We start from the raw sequence: 16,758 nt of genomic DNA, 5'->3' as shown, positions 1-16,758 counted from the left end.
CTAGGTTCGATTCCTCAGCACCATAAGAAAAAAGCCGGAAGTGGCGCTGTGGCTCAAGTGGTAGAGCACTAGCCTTGAGCTGAAGAGCTGAGGGACAGCGCCCAGGCCCAGAGTTCAGGCCCCACGACTGGACCCCCCCCCCAAAAAAAAGATTTTATTAAAGTTAAACTGAAAACACAAAAATTTTTCAAAGGATTGTGTTAACTAAAAGAATGTTAAACATTACTTTTTAGGTTTTTGTTTGTTTTTACTTTGGGGGAAATGGTGCTGCAGATCAACTCGGGGCCTCAAGCATTCTGGGCCAAGTACTCCATCACTAGAGCCACTCCCTTAGCTCTTGATTTAAAATTCTTAAACTTCATAGAGAAGGTTAATATGAGGTCTTAATCCCCTTGGGAAGTAACTCTGACCTTAGGCAAACCTTAAAACAGGTTCTGCTGACTGAAGACTTTCTCTAAGTAATTGTGGAGAGCCAAGGAGTGAGAGAGGGTAGTGACTACCCTAACTCAGCATTTTAAAGAGGTTAAGAGCAAACTTTCAGGCCCCAACCTCTAGTGAGGTGACCAAGCCAAGTTGAAGCACATTTTCCAGGAGCCTCCCTCCTGCACCCTTTTCTTTTTCCCCTCCCTTTTTTCCAGCTCTGGTGTTTCAACTCAGGCCTGGGCACTGTCCCTAAACTGCTTTTTTTTTTTTTCCCCTCACAGCTAGCACTCTACCACTTGAGCCACAGCGCCACCGCCAGCTTTTTCTGTTTATGTGGCACTGAGGAATCGAACACAGGACTTCATACATGCTAGGCAAGCACTCTACCACTAAGCCACATTCCCAACCCCAAGCAATGCATCTTTTAAAGCTCATCTCACAGTTACTACTGTGCTACTCCTGACTGGAAATCTTTTCCAGCTCTCTCCCTGATTTACTTAACTATCAGGACCTGTAGGCCCAGCCCTCTAGTTCCTCCCAATTGTGATCTTCCCTTTCTCCCATCCTTGAGGAAATTGGTCTGTCTCTAAGCTTGTCACCCTTTGGACAAGCTGGCCAAGAACTTGCTCCACAGCTGCCTTCCTGCTCATCTCCTTCCTCAGAGGTACTTAGAACCCAGACAGTTTACTTCCAGTCACCACACTCCCCTGTATATGTTTCCTTATTTCACTTCAGGGCTTTTCATCTCATTTTGAGGAATATTCTCTAGTTCTGATAGTCTCATCTTTGTGTTGTATTTCCACACTCTCCTTTTCTGGGTAAGTCTTTCAAAATGCATCTATCCAGAGTATATTTATGTAGCACTTAAAAACTAGAACACAGAATTGTTTCTGCAACAGAATCTGAAACCCTTTGAGGACTAGAATAATGCCTCATACTTTTCTTATGCAACCTAGGATGAAGTAACCTAGGATTAAAAAAAATTTTTTTTTGTTTAATGTCAATAATAGCAACAAGTAATCCTTAGCTTCCCAAATTGTAGAGCTCTGGCTTCCTCTAGCCCTTCCTCAACTCATTCACAGTCTCTAGGGATGGCTCAGCTCTTCCTTCCAGTGTGGTTCTCTGGGATACTTGACAGCCTTGTTCTTCTCCCCACTCCCCACCCCCCATCTTGTCCCTGAGCTTCTTTTTTTTTTGGCCAGTCATGGGGCTGAACTCTGGGCCTGGGCGCTGTCCCTCAGCTCTTCAGCTCAAGGCTAGTGCGTTCTACCACTTGAGCCACAGTGCCTCTTCAGACTTTTTCTGCTTATGTGGTGCTGAGGAATCAAACCCAGGGCCTCGTGCATGCGAGGCAAGCACTTTACCGCTGAGCCACCTTCCCAGCCCAGCCCTGAGCTTCTTTTGATCAAGTCTAGTGCTCTATCACTTGAGACACAGAGCCACTTCTGCCTTTTACTGTTTATGTGGTATTGAGGAATCAAACCTAGAGCTTCATGCATGCTAGGCAAGCACTCTACCACTAAGCCACATTCCCATCAATAATTTTTTTTGGGGGGGTCCAATTGTGGGGCCTGAACTCTGGGCCTGGGCGCTGTCCCTCAGCTCTTCAGCTCAAAGTTAGCGCTCTACCACTTGAGCCACAGCACCACTTCCAGCTTTTTTCTTTCTTTTTTTTTTTTTTGTCGGTCGTGGGGCTTGAACTCTGGGCCTGGGCGCTGTCCCTCAGCTCTTCAGCTCAAGGCCAGCGCTCTACCACTTGAGCTACAGCACCACTTCCGGTTTTCTGGTGGTTTATTGGAGATAGGAGTCTCACGGTCTCTCCTGCCCGGGCTGGCTTTGAACCACGATCCTCAGATCTCAGCCTCCTGAGTAGCTAGGATTACAGGCATGAGCCACCAGCGCCCGGCTCCAGCTTTTTTCTTTTTGCTTATGTGATGCTGAGGAATTGAACCCAGGGCCTCAGGCATGCAAGGCAAGTGCTCTACCACTGAGCCACCTTCCCAGCCCCTTAGGTGGGAATTTTAAGAGCAAAATACTGATAAAATTTTTCTAAGCCCTCACATGTTGAAAAAGAATATTTGATTAAATGTTTGATCAACTCTGAATCAACAAGAAGTTGAAAAGAGCTTACCTTGTGTTTCTTACTCTTGTTGAAGGAATCTGCCCTATTTTTTAAATGTTTGGCTTGACTGACCCTTGATGATTTATTTGGCACAAAGAGGGCCAAATCTCCTAACTGAGCTGAACTGTCTGCATATAGTAGGAAAGCCAAAGCACTTTCTAAGCTCTGAAGTCATACATTCCTTCAGTTTTTTATTTTTTTTAGGAAGTGAAGTTCCAACTGTAGAAATTGACCCATCTTTCTTTTTTTTTTAATTTTTGTTTTTTGGTCAGACATGGGGCCTGAACTATGAGCTTGAGTGCTGTCCCTCAGCTCTTCAGCTCAAGACTAACGCTCTACCACTGGAGCCATAGCGCCACTTCCAGCTTTTTCTTCGTATGTGGTGCTGAGGAATCGAACCCAGGACCTCATGCATACAAGGCAAGCGCTCTACCACTGAGCCACCTTCCCAGCCCTTGATCCATCTTTCTTATTCTTTTTCCTAACCCCTAGGTTTTTTTTTTTGTTTTTTGGGGTTTTTTTTTGTTTTTTTTTTTTTACTGGTCATGTGGCCTGAACTCAGGGCCTGGGTGCTGTCCCTCAGCTCTTCAGCTCAAGGCTAACACTCTACCACTTGAGCCACAGCGCCACTTCTGGCTTTTTCTGCTTATGTGGTGCTGAGGAATCGAACCCAGGGCCTCATGCATGCAAGGCAAGCACTCTACCACTGAGCTACCTTCCCAGCACCTAGTTTTTTTTTTTCAAGTGGTCCTACCATCTCTGCCACCCAAATCACTAGAACTACAGGTATACCCATCATGCTAGGCTCCCTGATGCACCTAATGTTGTATTATTGAAAAGCAGATTCAAAGAAAATTGTCTTCTGTCTTTTTGTATGCTTAGGGTGCAGTTTGTTGGAATCTGGGTGAGTTTCTCTCTGCTCTGCCACCTTTAGCAGAGAATTGGGGCATTCTTTGGGCTCATGTCAAAGTTAGGTCCACTTCTTCCCAAACACTTGGGTATGCACGTGAGCTGGGGAGTTGTTGTGGAAGTCAGTCTTTCCAGCCTTGGGCTAGGAAGGATCATGCTAGCCCTTCCTCTTAAGAGTAAGTCACAAAGCTGGGTGCTGGTGGCTCAGGCCTGTAATCCTAGCTACTCAGGAGTCTGAGATCTGAGGATCTTGATTCAAAGCCAGGCCAGGCAGAAAAGTCCCTGTGAAACTCTTATCTCTAATAAAGTACTCAGAAAAAGCCAGAAGTGGCACTGTGGCTCAGGTGGTTGAGCACTAGCCTTGAGCACAATGAGGCTCACGGACAGCACCCAAGCCCCAAGCTTGAGCCCCAAGCTCAAGCCCCAGGACCAGGAAAAAAAAGAAAAGAAAAAAGAAAAGAAATATTATAGACTAATCATTAATCTATAATTTCCACATTGTTTTAATCTGCTAGTCTGTTTTAGACTTAATTTCCAACATAATATTTGAGCAGGTACTGCTATATTATATAGATGTATTTCTTTTTTCCTGTCCTTTTGTTGTTGTTAGCCTAAGACCAGTACCACTTTTGCTTATTGGCTAATGTTCTACCAACTGAGCCACACCTCCAATCCCGATATATAGATATATAGATATGTAAAATTTAGGAAATAGTGGGGAGTAGAACATTTATTTATTTTTATTAGTTGTGGGGCTTATTCTCAGGGCCTGGGAACTGTCCCTGAGCTCTTTTAGAAATTTCTTAAAATAAGAGTCAAAGGGGCTGGACACTGGTGGTTCACAATTTAATCCTAGCTACTCAGGAGGCTGAGATCTAAGAATCATGGTTCAAAGCCAGCCTGGGTAGGAAAGTCCGTGAGACCCTTATCTCCAATTAACCACCAGAAAACTGGAAGTAGCACTATGGCTCAAAGTGGTAGAGCACTAGTCTTCAGCAAAACGGCTCAGGGACAGAGTATACCCTAAGTTCAAGTCCCATACCAACAAAAATAAATAAATAAATAAATAAATAAAATAGTGGCAAGTTCACTTGGTCTTTGCTGTAACTTTTAAATCCACTGGTGTCTTTCACTTCTTAGATATGTATTGCATATTGAAGAGATTTATGGTAATAGTCACATTACCTTTACCATTAAGCATCTTATCCATTTTAATTCTGTTTTTTTTTGGGGGGGCCTGAATTCTGGGCTAGCACTGTACCTCCATTTTAATTCTGTCAGTGTATTTTCACATGGATGTTTGAATGGGTTGTTTTCCAGTATGGCCAGTGAAGCCTGTTGTTTTCGTAGGTACTCATGTTTCAGTAAATAACTGGTAGTGTGGAAGGCCCCTCAAACCCTGCAGTGTCTCAGCACGTATTTTTATACATCCGCTCCTTTTCCTCTAAGCAGGCATTGCTGTGATCAAAGCAGCTGTCATTCCATTTTGTAATGGTTTTGTTTTGTTTTCTGCCTTCTTGGAATTAAAGAACTGAAAAGGCAAATTTGGATTAACACCTGTCTGAAAAATCCCAAAATTGAAAATGGCCATCTGGTGTACATGATTTATAATATTTTCAAAAGAAGATTTTATTATTTCAAACAGTTTTTCAGGCTATCCTAAAAACAACTGCTGTGGCTTTTTACATTTTACTGTCAGTTGGGCTAGGAAGGTGGCTCAGTGGTAGAGCACTTGCCTTGCATTTTACTGTCAACCTCAAATGAAGGAGGCCCCTCTCTGCTTTCCAAGCCCCACTTAGGGCCTCATTTTCCATCCTGTGGGCTCACAGAACATGAAGGCCCATTCTATATTCTGCTGAGTTTCTATTGTTCTAGGTCAGGCCCAAATAATTCAGTCTTGGAGATTCTTAAGATAATCTGAAGTTGAACTAGGTCATCCCTACCTTGAGGAAACTTTAAAATTTGACTAGCTCTCTTGCCTTCCTATAACTACTTTGAAATAAATTCCCCAGATACAGTATGACATTCTACATTTTAGAAGTCTGGGAGGTCAGTCCCCAGCTCTGTTCAGTGTTGCATGATCTAGGTGTCCTAGACACTTGCCAGGTCCAGTGCTAAGCATTCAGAGAGTGTATATTAAAATGTCAAGGCCTCTGTCAAAGAAATAAAACTAGGGGCTGGGAAGGTGGCTCAGTGGTAGAGTGCTTGCCTTGCATACATGAGGCCCTGGTTCATTTCCTCAGAACCACATAAGCAGAAAAAGCTGGACATGGCGCTATGGCTCAAGTGGTAGAGTACTAGCCTTGAGCTGAAGAGCTAAGGGACAGGGCCCAGGCCCAGAGTTAAGGCCCCACGACTAGAAAAAAAAAGAAAAAGAAAAAGATAAAACAAAAGCTGTTATTGCTATCAAACTGGATACAGAGGATGGCAAAATAAGTACATCTGAGAAAGCAGTGGATGTTTTTGGAAAGCAGTGTAACAATATATTATCATAAGCCTCTTACATATCCTTTGACATAGTGATTTCACTTATTGAAATCTCTCCTGAAGACAATCAAATACTCAGGCAAATATCTCTGTACTTAATACAGTAGGGAATAGTGTAGAGTGATTACAGGCTCTGAAGCCAGTGGCCTCAATTCAAATCTGGGCCCTCCTGCTTATGACTGGGAAGGCCTTGCTTAACCCTGTGTGTTCCTATGCTTCTGCATCGGTAAGGTGAGGACTAGTTCTTGTCTCCTAGAGCTCTTAGAGAACACTTATCCCCTCTACTGTTGAACATTGATCCTCAGATCTCAGCCTCCTGAATAGCTAGGATTACAGGTGTGAGCCACAAGCACCCAGCTGAGCATTTTTGTTTTAACAGTTCAGCAGTCAAACTATGAAGAGCCAACAGTAATTTATTTGACTTTGCTGACTGGATGATCAAGTCTGCTGGTAGAGCACAAACAGCCTTACACAACAGACTAACAATTGGGGTAACTGTGCTCCAGTAGAACTGCATTTATAAAACCCGGTGATATGCTAGGTTTGGCTTGTGGGTCAGAATTTTCCAACCATGACTAATTTATCATTACAATGGCTCACAGAGTTATGATGATTAAATAAATTAATATGTAGAAAATGCTTAAAAGAGTTCCACGTAAGCCAGGCACCAGTGGCTCACACCTGTAATCCTAGCTACTCAGGAGGCTGAGATCTGAGGATCATGGTTCAAAGCCAGCCCGGGCAGGAAAGTCTGTGAGACTCATCAATAAACCACTAGAAAACTGGAAGTGGCATGGTGGCTCAAGCTGTAGAGCGCTCACCATGAGCTGAAGAGCTGAGAGACAGCATTCAGGCCCAGAGTTCAAGCCCCATGACCAACAATAACAACAACAACAACAACGAGTTCCACGTGTAAAATAACATTAAATATTAGCTGTTATTGATAATTTTATTATTGTAGCACAATATTAGAAATAATAAAAATGTCTAGTGTTAGGTGTAGTGGTAAGAAATAATTTATAGTATTGGACTTCAATTTTTCTGAAAAAAATAATGCATTTTTTTATATCCACATACATGGAAAACAACTAAGAAAGGACTATATCAGACCAGGCCATTTACTTTGTCTTCTGTACTTTTTTTTTTTTTGGTCGGTTGCAGGGCTTGAACTCTGGGCCTAGGCACTATCCCTGAGCTCTTCAGCTCAAGGGGAGTGCTCTACCAGTTGAGCGACAGCGCCACTTCCAGTTTTCTGGTAGTTAATTGGAGATAAGAGTCTCACAGACTTTCCTGCCCAGGCTGGCTTTGAACCGTGATTCTCAGATCTCAGCCTCCTGAGTATCCAGGATTACAGGCATGAGCCACTGGTGACCAGCTTCTGTACTTTTTTTGGGGGGTGGGGAGTCAGGGGGCCTGAACTCTGGGGCTTGGCACTGTCCCTCAGCTCTTCAGCTCAAGGCTAATGCTCTACCACTTGAGCCACAGCATCACTTCCGTTTTTTTTTTCCTTCTTATGTGGTGCTGAGGACTCGAACCCAGGGCCTCATGCATGCAAGGCAGGCACTCTACCACTTAGCCACCTTCCCCGCCCTTCTTAATGGTCCATTTTTACTCTGGGGCATGTACTATTACCTGGTATTAAAATATTTTAATCAACCTCACAGCTGTAATCCTAGCTACTCTGGAGGCTGAGATCCTTGGATTATGATTCAAAGCCAGCCCAAGCATAACAGTTTGTGAGACTCCATCCCTAGTTAACAAGTAAAAAGTCAAGCTGAAAAACATGGCTTACATGGTAGTGCTCTAGCCTTGAGCACAGCCAAGCAAGAGCTCAAGGCCCTTAGTTCAAGCTGCCATATCAACAGCCCCCAATAACAATTTCACTAAGGATCTTCCTAGCTCTGATATAGTTAGTATTTTATGCTCACCTATACTTTAATTGATTAACAAATAAAAGGTTTACCTTTTAGGATGACTGTTGAAAAATCAACTTGTAGCCAGGTGCCAGTGGCTCATGCCTGTATCCTAGCTACTCCAGGAGGCTGAGATCTCAGAATCAAGGTTCAAAGACCCCCTGGGCAGAAAAGTTCCCATGAGAAAAGTTCCTTGAGCTTCTTGTACTCAAGACTAGCACTCTACCACTTGAGCCACAGAGCTACTTCCGGCTTTTTCTGTTTATATGGTAATAAGGAATTGAACCCAGGGCTTCATGCAGGCTAGGCAAGCACTCTACCACTAAGCCACATTCCTAGACTAATACATGCTGTTTTTGCAAGTTAATGTTTCCATTTATAAAATACATCATGAACATTTTCCCATATCATGATACTTCTTTGAAATGTGTCTATTCTTCAGCTGAGCCATGAGATTGAGAATCACCTTATTCAATTAATTCCCAGGTATTCGTGTGTTTTTATGTCATTTGCCTCTAGGCAAATAAACCAACATTCAGAGAAAATGTGAAGAAAATCATCTGCTTCTTATTAAAACTTTATGAAAATTTTATGTTGAAATCAAATAAAAATTTGCAGCTATACTTCTGGCTATAGCTCAAGTAGTAAAGCACTAGCCTTAAGAGAAAACTAAGAGACAGTGCTCAGGCCCTGAGTTCAAGTCCCAATACCAGTATACAGGCATGTGCACCTGGGGGCCTGTGCATGTGCACGCGCACACACACACACACACACACACACACACACACACACGCATGCAAGCAAGCAAGCAAGCAAGCAATAGAAATGATTAGAGTATTATTTTTGTTCGTTTAAAAATTTCTGTAGGGGCTGGGAATGGGGCTTAGTGGTAGAGTGCTAGCTAGCATGCCAGAAGCCCTGGATTCGATTCCTCAGTACCACATAAACAGAAAAAGCCAGAAGTAGTGGTGCTGTGTCTCAAGTGGTAGAGTGCTAACCTTGAGCAAAAGAAGCTCCGGGGGACTGGGAAGGTGGCTCAGTGGTAGAGCACTTGCCTTGCATGCTTGAGGCCCTGGGTTTGATTCCTCAGCACCACATAAGCAAAAAGAAAAAGCCAGAAGTGTTGCTGTGGCTCAAGTGGTAGAGTCTAGCCTTGAACTGAAGAGCTGAGGGACAGCGCCCAGGCCCAGAGTTCAGGCCCCACGACTGGACTGCCCCTTCCCCCCCCCCCAAAAAAAAGAAAGAAGCTCCGGGACAGTGCCCAGGTCCTGAGTTCAAGCCCCATGATTGGCAAAACAAAACAAAACAAAAAATTCTATAAAATTATAGGTTGTTTCAGTACTAGAGTTGGCATTTGAACTCAGGCCTTGTATTTGCTAATAAGCAGGCATTTTACCAACTTTCAGCCATACCCTTAAACCCTGTAAAATTATGTAAACAAGATTAAAGATTTTTAGTTTTGTTTTGTTGGTTTTTTGGGGTTTTTTTTTGGGTCCGGTCATGGGGCCTGAACTCGGGGCCTGGGCGCTGTCCCTCAGCTCTTCAGCTCAAGGCTAGCGCTCTACCACTTGAGCCATAGCCCCACTTCCGGCTTTTTTTTCTTTTTGCTTATGTGGTGCTGAGGAATTGAACCCAGGGCCTCAGGCATGCAAGACAAGTGCTCTACCACTGAGCCACCTTCCCAGCCTCTCAATTTTTTATTTTATTATTATTATTATTATTTGATCAGTTGTGGGATTGAACTAAAGGCCTGGGCACTGTCCCTGTGCTCAAGGCTAGCTCTCTACCACTTGAGCCAAAGCATCACTTCCAGTTTTTGAGTGGTTAATTGGAGATACCATGATCCCTGTATCTTAATGTCCTGAGGATTACAGGCATGAGCCACTTGTGCCCAGCTGGGCAATACTTGAAAAGAAGAAAAATTGCTGCCAGTCTTTCAAGTGAGATTGACAGAAAAAATTTGTTTTCATTGCACATATGTTGTATCCCCAGTAAATTTTATTTACAACAAAAGATTGGTAATTTACTCATAAACAATTATATGTTATTTCTAGACAGATGTGACAATATTTTCTAAATTACTGCTAGTTTACACATTAAAGGCTAGTTTAAAATAAACTAACAGTATCATATACAGTGGACACATGGGGCTGGCAATGCTTTGTTATGGAAAACTATTACACATATTGTTGGAAATTTAGCAGTGTCTCCTGACTCCACCCACAAGATTCCAGTAGTAATCCCCAGTTATGGAACAAAAATTGTCTCCAGACATGGCCATGTACACATTTAGGAGACAAAATTGACTCCAGTTAACAATTACTGCTCTAGTGGATTTACTGAAACTATTGTCATGATTTTTAGAAGCATAATTTGGAATAAAGCTATGTTCTGTTAGTATCCAGGCACAAAATCAGCAGAGTAAAGAAGCTGCTAGGCAGTAATTTTAGACAGTTTAACATAAACAAGTGTGTCAGACCACATTTGGTAACCAAAGACTAGATTACCTCTATAATTGGTATAGAACAGACCACTAGAAACATTTTAGCCAGTGACATCCTGGGGGGGAAAATTAGGTCATAGTTATAGATATCATTTATGGCAATTTCTTTCTTCTGTCATTTTAAGATGTAAGGCTACAGAATCTGTAGATCTTAAAGGATACATGAAGGTCCTTCTACTGTTTTGTGTTTCCCCCACATCACAGCTGTTTCCCATGGCATGCTGGAGTAAAAATGGGTGCTCTTCTTTCTGTGTGTGTATCTACAAAGTGCCTGGAGCATCCTCTGCAAAAACTTTGGCACTTATCGGACCAGTCTCTTGCAGGGTATTTTTCAATTTAATGTTATGTCAGAGGAAGAAGAGGAATGTAGCTCACTGGGATGGGGGCAAAGCAAAATACTTAAATATTACCACAGAACTATTCCCACACCTCAAAAATTAATCTTTTCATATCCTTGTTTTCTATCATGCTGCCCCTTAGCTCTTCAGCTCAAAGCCAGAGCTCTACCACGTGAGCCACAGTACCATTTCCAATTTTCTGGGAGTTAATTGGAGATAAGAGTCTCACGGACTTTTCTGTTGGGGCTGGCTTTGAACCTTCATCCTCAGATCTCGCCTCCTGAGTAGCTAGGATTATAGGCACCTGGCAGTTTTCTATTTCCTAATCCATAAGTTTCTGCTAACTGGACACCAGTGATTTACACCTATACTCAGGAGGCTGAGATTTCAGGATCACAGTTCGAAGCCAGATCGGGCAGGAAAGGCTATGAGACTCTTAATTACCAACTAACCAACAGAAAACTGGAAGTGGCTCTGTGGCTCAAGTGGTAGAGCACTAGGTTTGATTGAAAAAGCTCAGGGACAGTGCCCAGGCTCTTAGTTCAAGCCCCACTAACAAACAAAAAGATTCTGCTATGCTTTTCCCCCATACTCTATTTGTTGAAGAGACAGGGTTGACAGGGTTGTTTTTGTTCCAGTATTCCCCACAGCCTGGCGTCTGCTTCCTCATGTCACTCACTGCCCTTCTTGTTCCTTGGTCTGATTCTGCTCTTTCCTGTAAATCACGAATTGCAGGAAAGGCTTGATCAGATTCAGATTCAGTTTTCTTTTTGGCAAGTCCAGAAAGAAGGTAGTGGCTAATAACAGCTTTGTTGATCTCTTGCTCAGTGACTTACTGTGGACCCAGCAGTGTGCTCTGTCCTCCAGCACTGTGTCATTTAATTTCATAATACTGTTACATAGTAGTTTGTGTCTGAAGACGAGATCTCATGTTAGGGCCAGGTAACTTTAAAACTCTTTCAAACAAATCCCTTAGCATGTATCCCATTATCATTTACATGATTTAACATGGAATTCTTTCTGCATTTTTTATGACTTCATTTAGAAAGGTACAAAAAACACTTTACATTAAAGGCCCTTTTAAATTTTAATAATAAACCTCAAGGACTTCTCATGTTACTGCATTTACTGTACTGAGCTTTTGGTACTAGGCATCACCATTCACACTAAGAGTCACCAACTGCACAAAGACAGTGAAGAGAGCCAACAGAATTCGCTATTTCCTGAGCCTCTTTCCTTTGCGCTCATGGCTTCTGCAGGTGCACTTACGGCTCTCTCTGCTTTCTTTGCCTGCTCTCAGTGCTCACAGAATCCCACTGTTTTCCAGTGTGAGAAACTGGCTTGTGACTGCACAAGCAGAACTGGTGTTTCCTTGTTTGTTTATATATCTTTATAATGTGTTTGCTCAGTTCTCCATAGTCCTCTGTCGTACTGTTTGTGTCAGACCATTGAAGCTTCAGACTTAGAAAATAAATGTCCAATTATGTTAACCATATATCACTTTTGAAGATTGAATTATTTGATATGTGGGTTGATGGAGAAAAGGCACCCACTATTCTAAGTTGTAGTTAGATACCAAAGCCCTGGAGCAAAACAGTGCAGTGTCTCCTGTGGTTTGGCTTGACATGAACACCTGAAAGGACTAATTTATTGTTAATATAGCTTACTTCTTCCTCTCCATTTCTCTTTTCATAGTTGTGACCTTCTCTCAGTTTCCACAATATCTAGTAGGTGAAACCTGTAAGTGATTAAACAGAAGGAACCTAAAGCCCTGGAGAATACAGTAAGAATATAGGAATGACCATGGACTTCAATCTCTTATTCTGTTTGTCCATTAGATATTAGATACATAACTAGATCTGTTCTTATTCTTTTTTTTCTGGCACTAGGGATTTAACTCTGCTACTTACATTTTGCTTCAGTCTTTTTTTTTCTTTTTTCTTTTTTTGTGCATGTGCATTGGTCCTGGGGTTTGAACTTAGAGCTCCTGCGCTGTCTCTGAGCTTCTGTGCTCAAGTGTGGCACTCTTGAGTCACAGCTCCATTTTTTGGGTAGGTGGTCTGGTGCTTAATTAGAGATAAAGTCTCAAGGACTTTCCTGCCTGGGCTGACTTTGAACTATAATCTTAAGATCTCAGCCTGAGTAGTTAGGATTATAGGAATGAGACAATGGCCCCAGTGTTTGTTTTGTCTTTCTTTTCTTTTTCTTTCATTCTTTTATTCATTCTTTCTTTCTTTTGCCTGCCTGCCTGCCTGCCTGTCTGCCTTCCTTCCTTCCCTCTTTCCTTTCTTCCTTCCTTCCTTCCTTCCTTCCTTCCCTCCCTCCTTTTTCTCTTTCTTTTTTGGTCATGTGGCTTGAATTCTAGGCCTGAGTACTAAACCTCAGTTCTTCAGCTCAAGGCTAGCTCTCTACCACTTGAGCCACAGTGCCACTTCTGGCTTTTTCTACTTATGTGGTGCTGAGGAATTGAACCCAGAGCCTCATGCATGCAAGGCAAGCACTGTACCACTGAGCCACCTTTCCAGCCTCCTTTCTTTTCTATTTTTCTTTTTTCTTTCTTTTTGTTGGTCCTGGGGCCTGAACTCTGGGCCTGGGTGCTGTCCCTCAGCTCTTCAGCTCAAGGCTAGCACTCTACCACTTGAGCCACAGTACCACTTCCAGCTTTTTCTGCTTATGTGGTGCTGAGGAATCAAACCCAGGGCCTCATGCATGCAAGGCAAGCACTCTACCACTGAGCCCCCTTTCTTTTCTTTCTTCCCAGCCCCCTTTCTTTTCTTTTAAGATAGGGTCTTACATTTTTTTCCCAGGGCCAATCTTCTACCTGTGCCTTCCTCAAAGCTGGGACATGAGTATGAACTCCCATACCAGACTTGTATTTTGAGATAGGGTCTCTCTAACCTTCACATGGACTGCCCTTCAATTGGAATTCTTCCAATTTCTGACTCTCCTATAGCTAAGATTATAGGCATATGCCACTCTCTTTAAAAATACTTAATCAGGGCCGGGCGCTGGTGGCTCACGCCTGTAATCCTAGCTACTCAGGAGGCTGAGATCTGAGGATCGCGGTTCAAAGCCAGCCCGGGCAGGAGAGACCGTGAGACTCCTATCTCCAATAAACCACCAGAAAACCGGAAGTGGCGCTGTAGCTCAAGTGGTAGAGCACTCGCCTTGAGCTGAAGAGCTGAGGGACAGCGCTCAGGCCCAGAGTTCAAGCCCCACGACCGACAAAAAAAAAAAAAAAAAATACTTAATCAGGGGCTGGGAAGGTGGCTCAGTGGTAGACTGCTTGCCTTGCATGCATGAGGTCCTGGGTTCGATTCCTCAGCACCACATAAGCAGAAAAAGCTGGAAGTGCGCTTTGGCTCAGGTGGTAGGGCGCTAGCCTTGAGCTGAAGAGCTGAGGGACAGTGCTCAGGCCCAGAGTTCAGGCCCCATGACCAAAAAATTAAATCAATAAATAAAAATACTTAATCATGATTATCTAAAACAGTAATTGTAAACTTCTAATAAGTTGCACCTCTTGTTATCTGATCTTACACGATGGCCAGTGAACATGCTTATGTTTAATAAGTATCTTTTGATGGTGGTGTACTTGAAAGGTTATACAACTTAGAGAATATTTTGTTCCCTGTTTTTCCTTGGCAGGACCGTTCTAAGGCGGGTGTTGTTTGGATCTATGAAAGTGCACTTTGTCCTAGAGCTGCTGTGTGTATACTGGTTACTCCTGGGTTAGGAACCGAAGTATATATGCTTTATTGCAGAGAAGGGATTGTGACAAAATGGTGTTGAATGAATGACCATCACTTGCTCTTTACTCACAGGCTCGATTCTCATATGTGCGGATGAAGTATCTCTTCTTTTCCTGGCTGGCTGTTTTTGTTGGAAGCTGGATTATATATGTGCAATATTCTACCTATACAGAACTATGCAGAGGAAAGGACTGTAAGAAAATAATAGTAAGTCCTTTTCACTTCCTACTTTTCTGAAAAGCCTCTTAATAACAAGCTGTAAATACCACTTACAAAAGTGTTAGTAAACTTTTAAGGTTTGGGTTTTTGGGGGTTTTTTTTTGGCAGTCTTGGAGCTTGAACTCAAAGCCCAGGCACTGTCCCTGAGCTTCTTTTGCCCAAGGCTAGCACTCTACCACTTGAGCCACAGCACCACTTCAAGCTTTTTCTGTTTATGTGGTACTGAGGAATCTAACCCAGGTCTTCATGTATGCTAAGTAAGCATTCTACCACTGAGCCACATTCCCAGCCCAACTTTAAAATTTTTGATCTAATCAAGTTCAGGTTATTTTTCATTTTGAAAAAAATCCAGTATTAAAAGCCTAAATATGGAATATTTATGGAGTTAGTATGGGTGTATCCTTGCCACAGAGGGGGATTTTGTTTTTTCAAAGTGCTTGAAATTTTATTTATTCCAATCAGGTGTACTTTTTTGTGTTATAAAGTTGAAATGTTATTTACAAGCAGTATATGCAGAACACATCTTTTGAATAAATGGAGCAATCTCAGATACCAAATTATTTATAATCTATAAAGCACATATTTATTATTTATTCTTCCTCCTAATGATTCGATATATCTCAGAAAACTCATTGTATCAGTCTAAGACTTTTTAAATTTTTGTTTTGTTTTTTGGGGTTTTTTTTGGTTGGTCATGGGGCTTGAACTCTGGGCTTGGGTGCTATCCCTCAACTCTTCAGTTCAAGGTTAGTACTCTACCACTTGAGTCACAGTGCCACTTCCGGTTTTCTAGTGGTTTGTTGGAGATAAGAGTCTCACGGACTTTCCTGCCCGGACTAGCTTTGAACTGAGATTCTCAGATTTCAGCCTCCTGAGTAGCTAGGATTACAGGCGTGAGCCACTGGTGCCCAGCTTTTTAAAGTATTTTTATTGTTACTATAAATGTGATGTATGGAGCAGTCTAAGATTTTTAGTGGTAATTATAACTCCATAATATTAAGATACTTCATCAGAATTATATATGTGTTTTGGAAATTTTCTGTTTTGAGGTGCTGGGGCTTAAAACTACAATTGGTGTATGCTAAGCAGGTAATCTATTAAGCTATATATATTATATATATATATATATATATATTTATATATATATATTTATATATATATATATACATATGCAACTCATTCAATATAATTTTATGCTTAACAATAGTGATTTTTGGAGGCTAGGTACAGTAAGGTAAACATTGCTGTATCAAGTGTTACAGTAACATAAGATGGGGAGACTGGAGGTTTCCCAAAGTTCTAAGAAAAAAAATCAATATGATTCTCATATAATATATTATCTCATATCTCATATATATATATTATCTTATATATTGTCACATTTGACAAAAATTGAATAAATTATTAGCAGAGTACAAATGAATGTTCCCAACCTGACTACAGAAAGCATGCTGGCAGCATCATATGTAATGGCAAAGGTCTTCCAGATTTTATAATTCATAGAAATCTTTGAGATTAGGGTCATGGCAAGGATATACTTTTTTCTTTGCTTCTATATTTTATATCCTAGCCACTGAAATAGGAAAATAAATAAAAGGCCTAAAGATTGAGGTCTGGCTCAAATGGTGGAGCATCTATATATCAAGCATGAGGCCCTGAATGCAAACTCCAGTACCTGAAAGAAAAAAGATGCCTACAGGTTGGGAAGAAAGCCACAGAAAATGTTTATTCACAAAGTCACAAAATATGCCATAGAATCTGAGGTAAACTCATTAAAGCTCTTAAGACCTTTATAGTGAAATTTGAGTGAAAGGTTTTCCCAAGGCAGAAGCAATGGTACTGTACTTTGCAGACAGAATTCTGTTATAACTAACATCAGGCAACCTCCATTCTGAACTCAAAATTCTCAAAATGTGGTCTCTTAGACCAGTAAAATCAGCAGCATCACTTGGGGACTTGCTAGCCATGCTTATTTTCAGTCCTACCCGAAACTTCATGAGCCAGAAACTCTTGAAACTGAGGCCCAGCCATCTGTTTTAACTAGTCTTCCAGGTGACTTGAACTCCCATGATGCCTGAGAACCTCTAACGTAAAA

General features: G+C 41.9%; 1 protein-coding gene across 2 annotated transcripts in view; it reads left to right on the top strand.

Moving 5' to 3' along the window:
• Window positions 1-16,758, top strand: part of Dipk1a (divergent protein kinase domain 1A) — a 58,455-nt gene that overhangs the window by 30,630 nt on the left and 11,067 nt on the right. The window contains exons 1-2 of one of the 2 annotated variants that reach the window (XM_070007668.1): window positions 12,464-12,478; window positions 14,517-14,651. In XM_070007668.1, the coding sequence (XP_069863769.1) occupies window positions 14,538-14,651 (114 nt within the window). In that variant the 5' untranslated portion in view covers window positions 12,464-12,478; window positions 14,517-14,537. Of the gene's footprint in view, window positions 1-12,463; window positions 12,479-14,516; window positions 14,652-16,758 lie in introns of those variants that run through there. The other variant, XM_070007667.1, reaches the window with a different exon arrangement.

This window comes from Dipodomys merriami, unplaced genomic scaffold (assembly GCF_024711535.1).
Source record: "Dipodomys merriami isolate MVZ:Mamm:240054 unplaced genomic scaffold, mDipMer1.0.p SCAF_7, whole genome shotgun sequence".
Taxonomy (NCBI): domain Eukaryota; kingdom Metazoa; phylum Chordata; class Mammalia; order Rodentia; family Heteromyidae; genus Dipodomys; species Dipodomys merriami.
The sequence above is the reverse complement of the archived record's forward strand: the minus strand, read 5'-3'. Positions and strand labels throughout refer to the sequence as shown.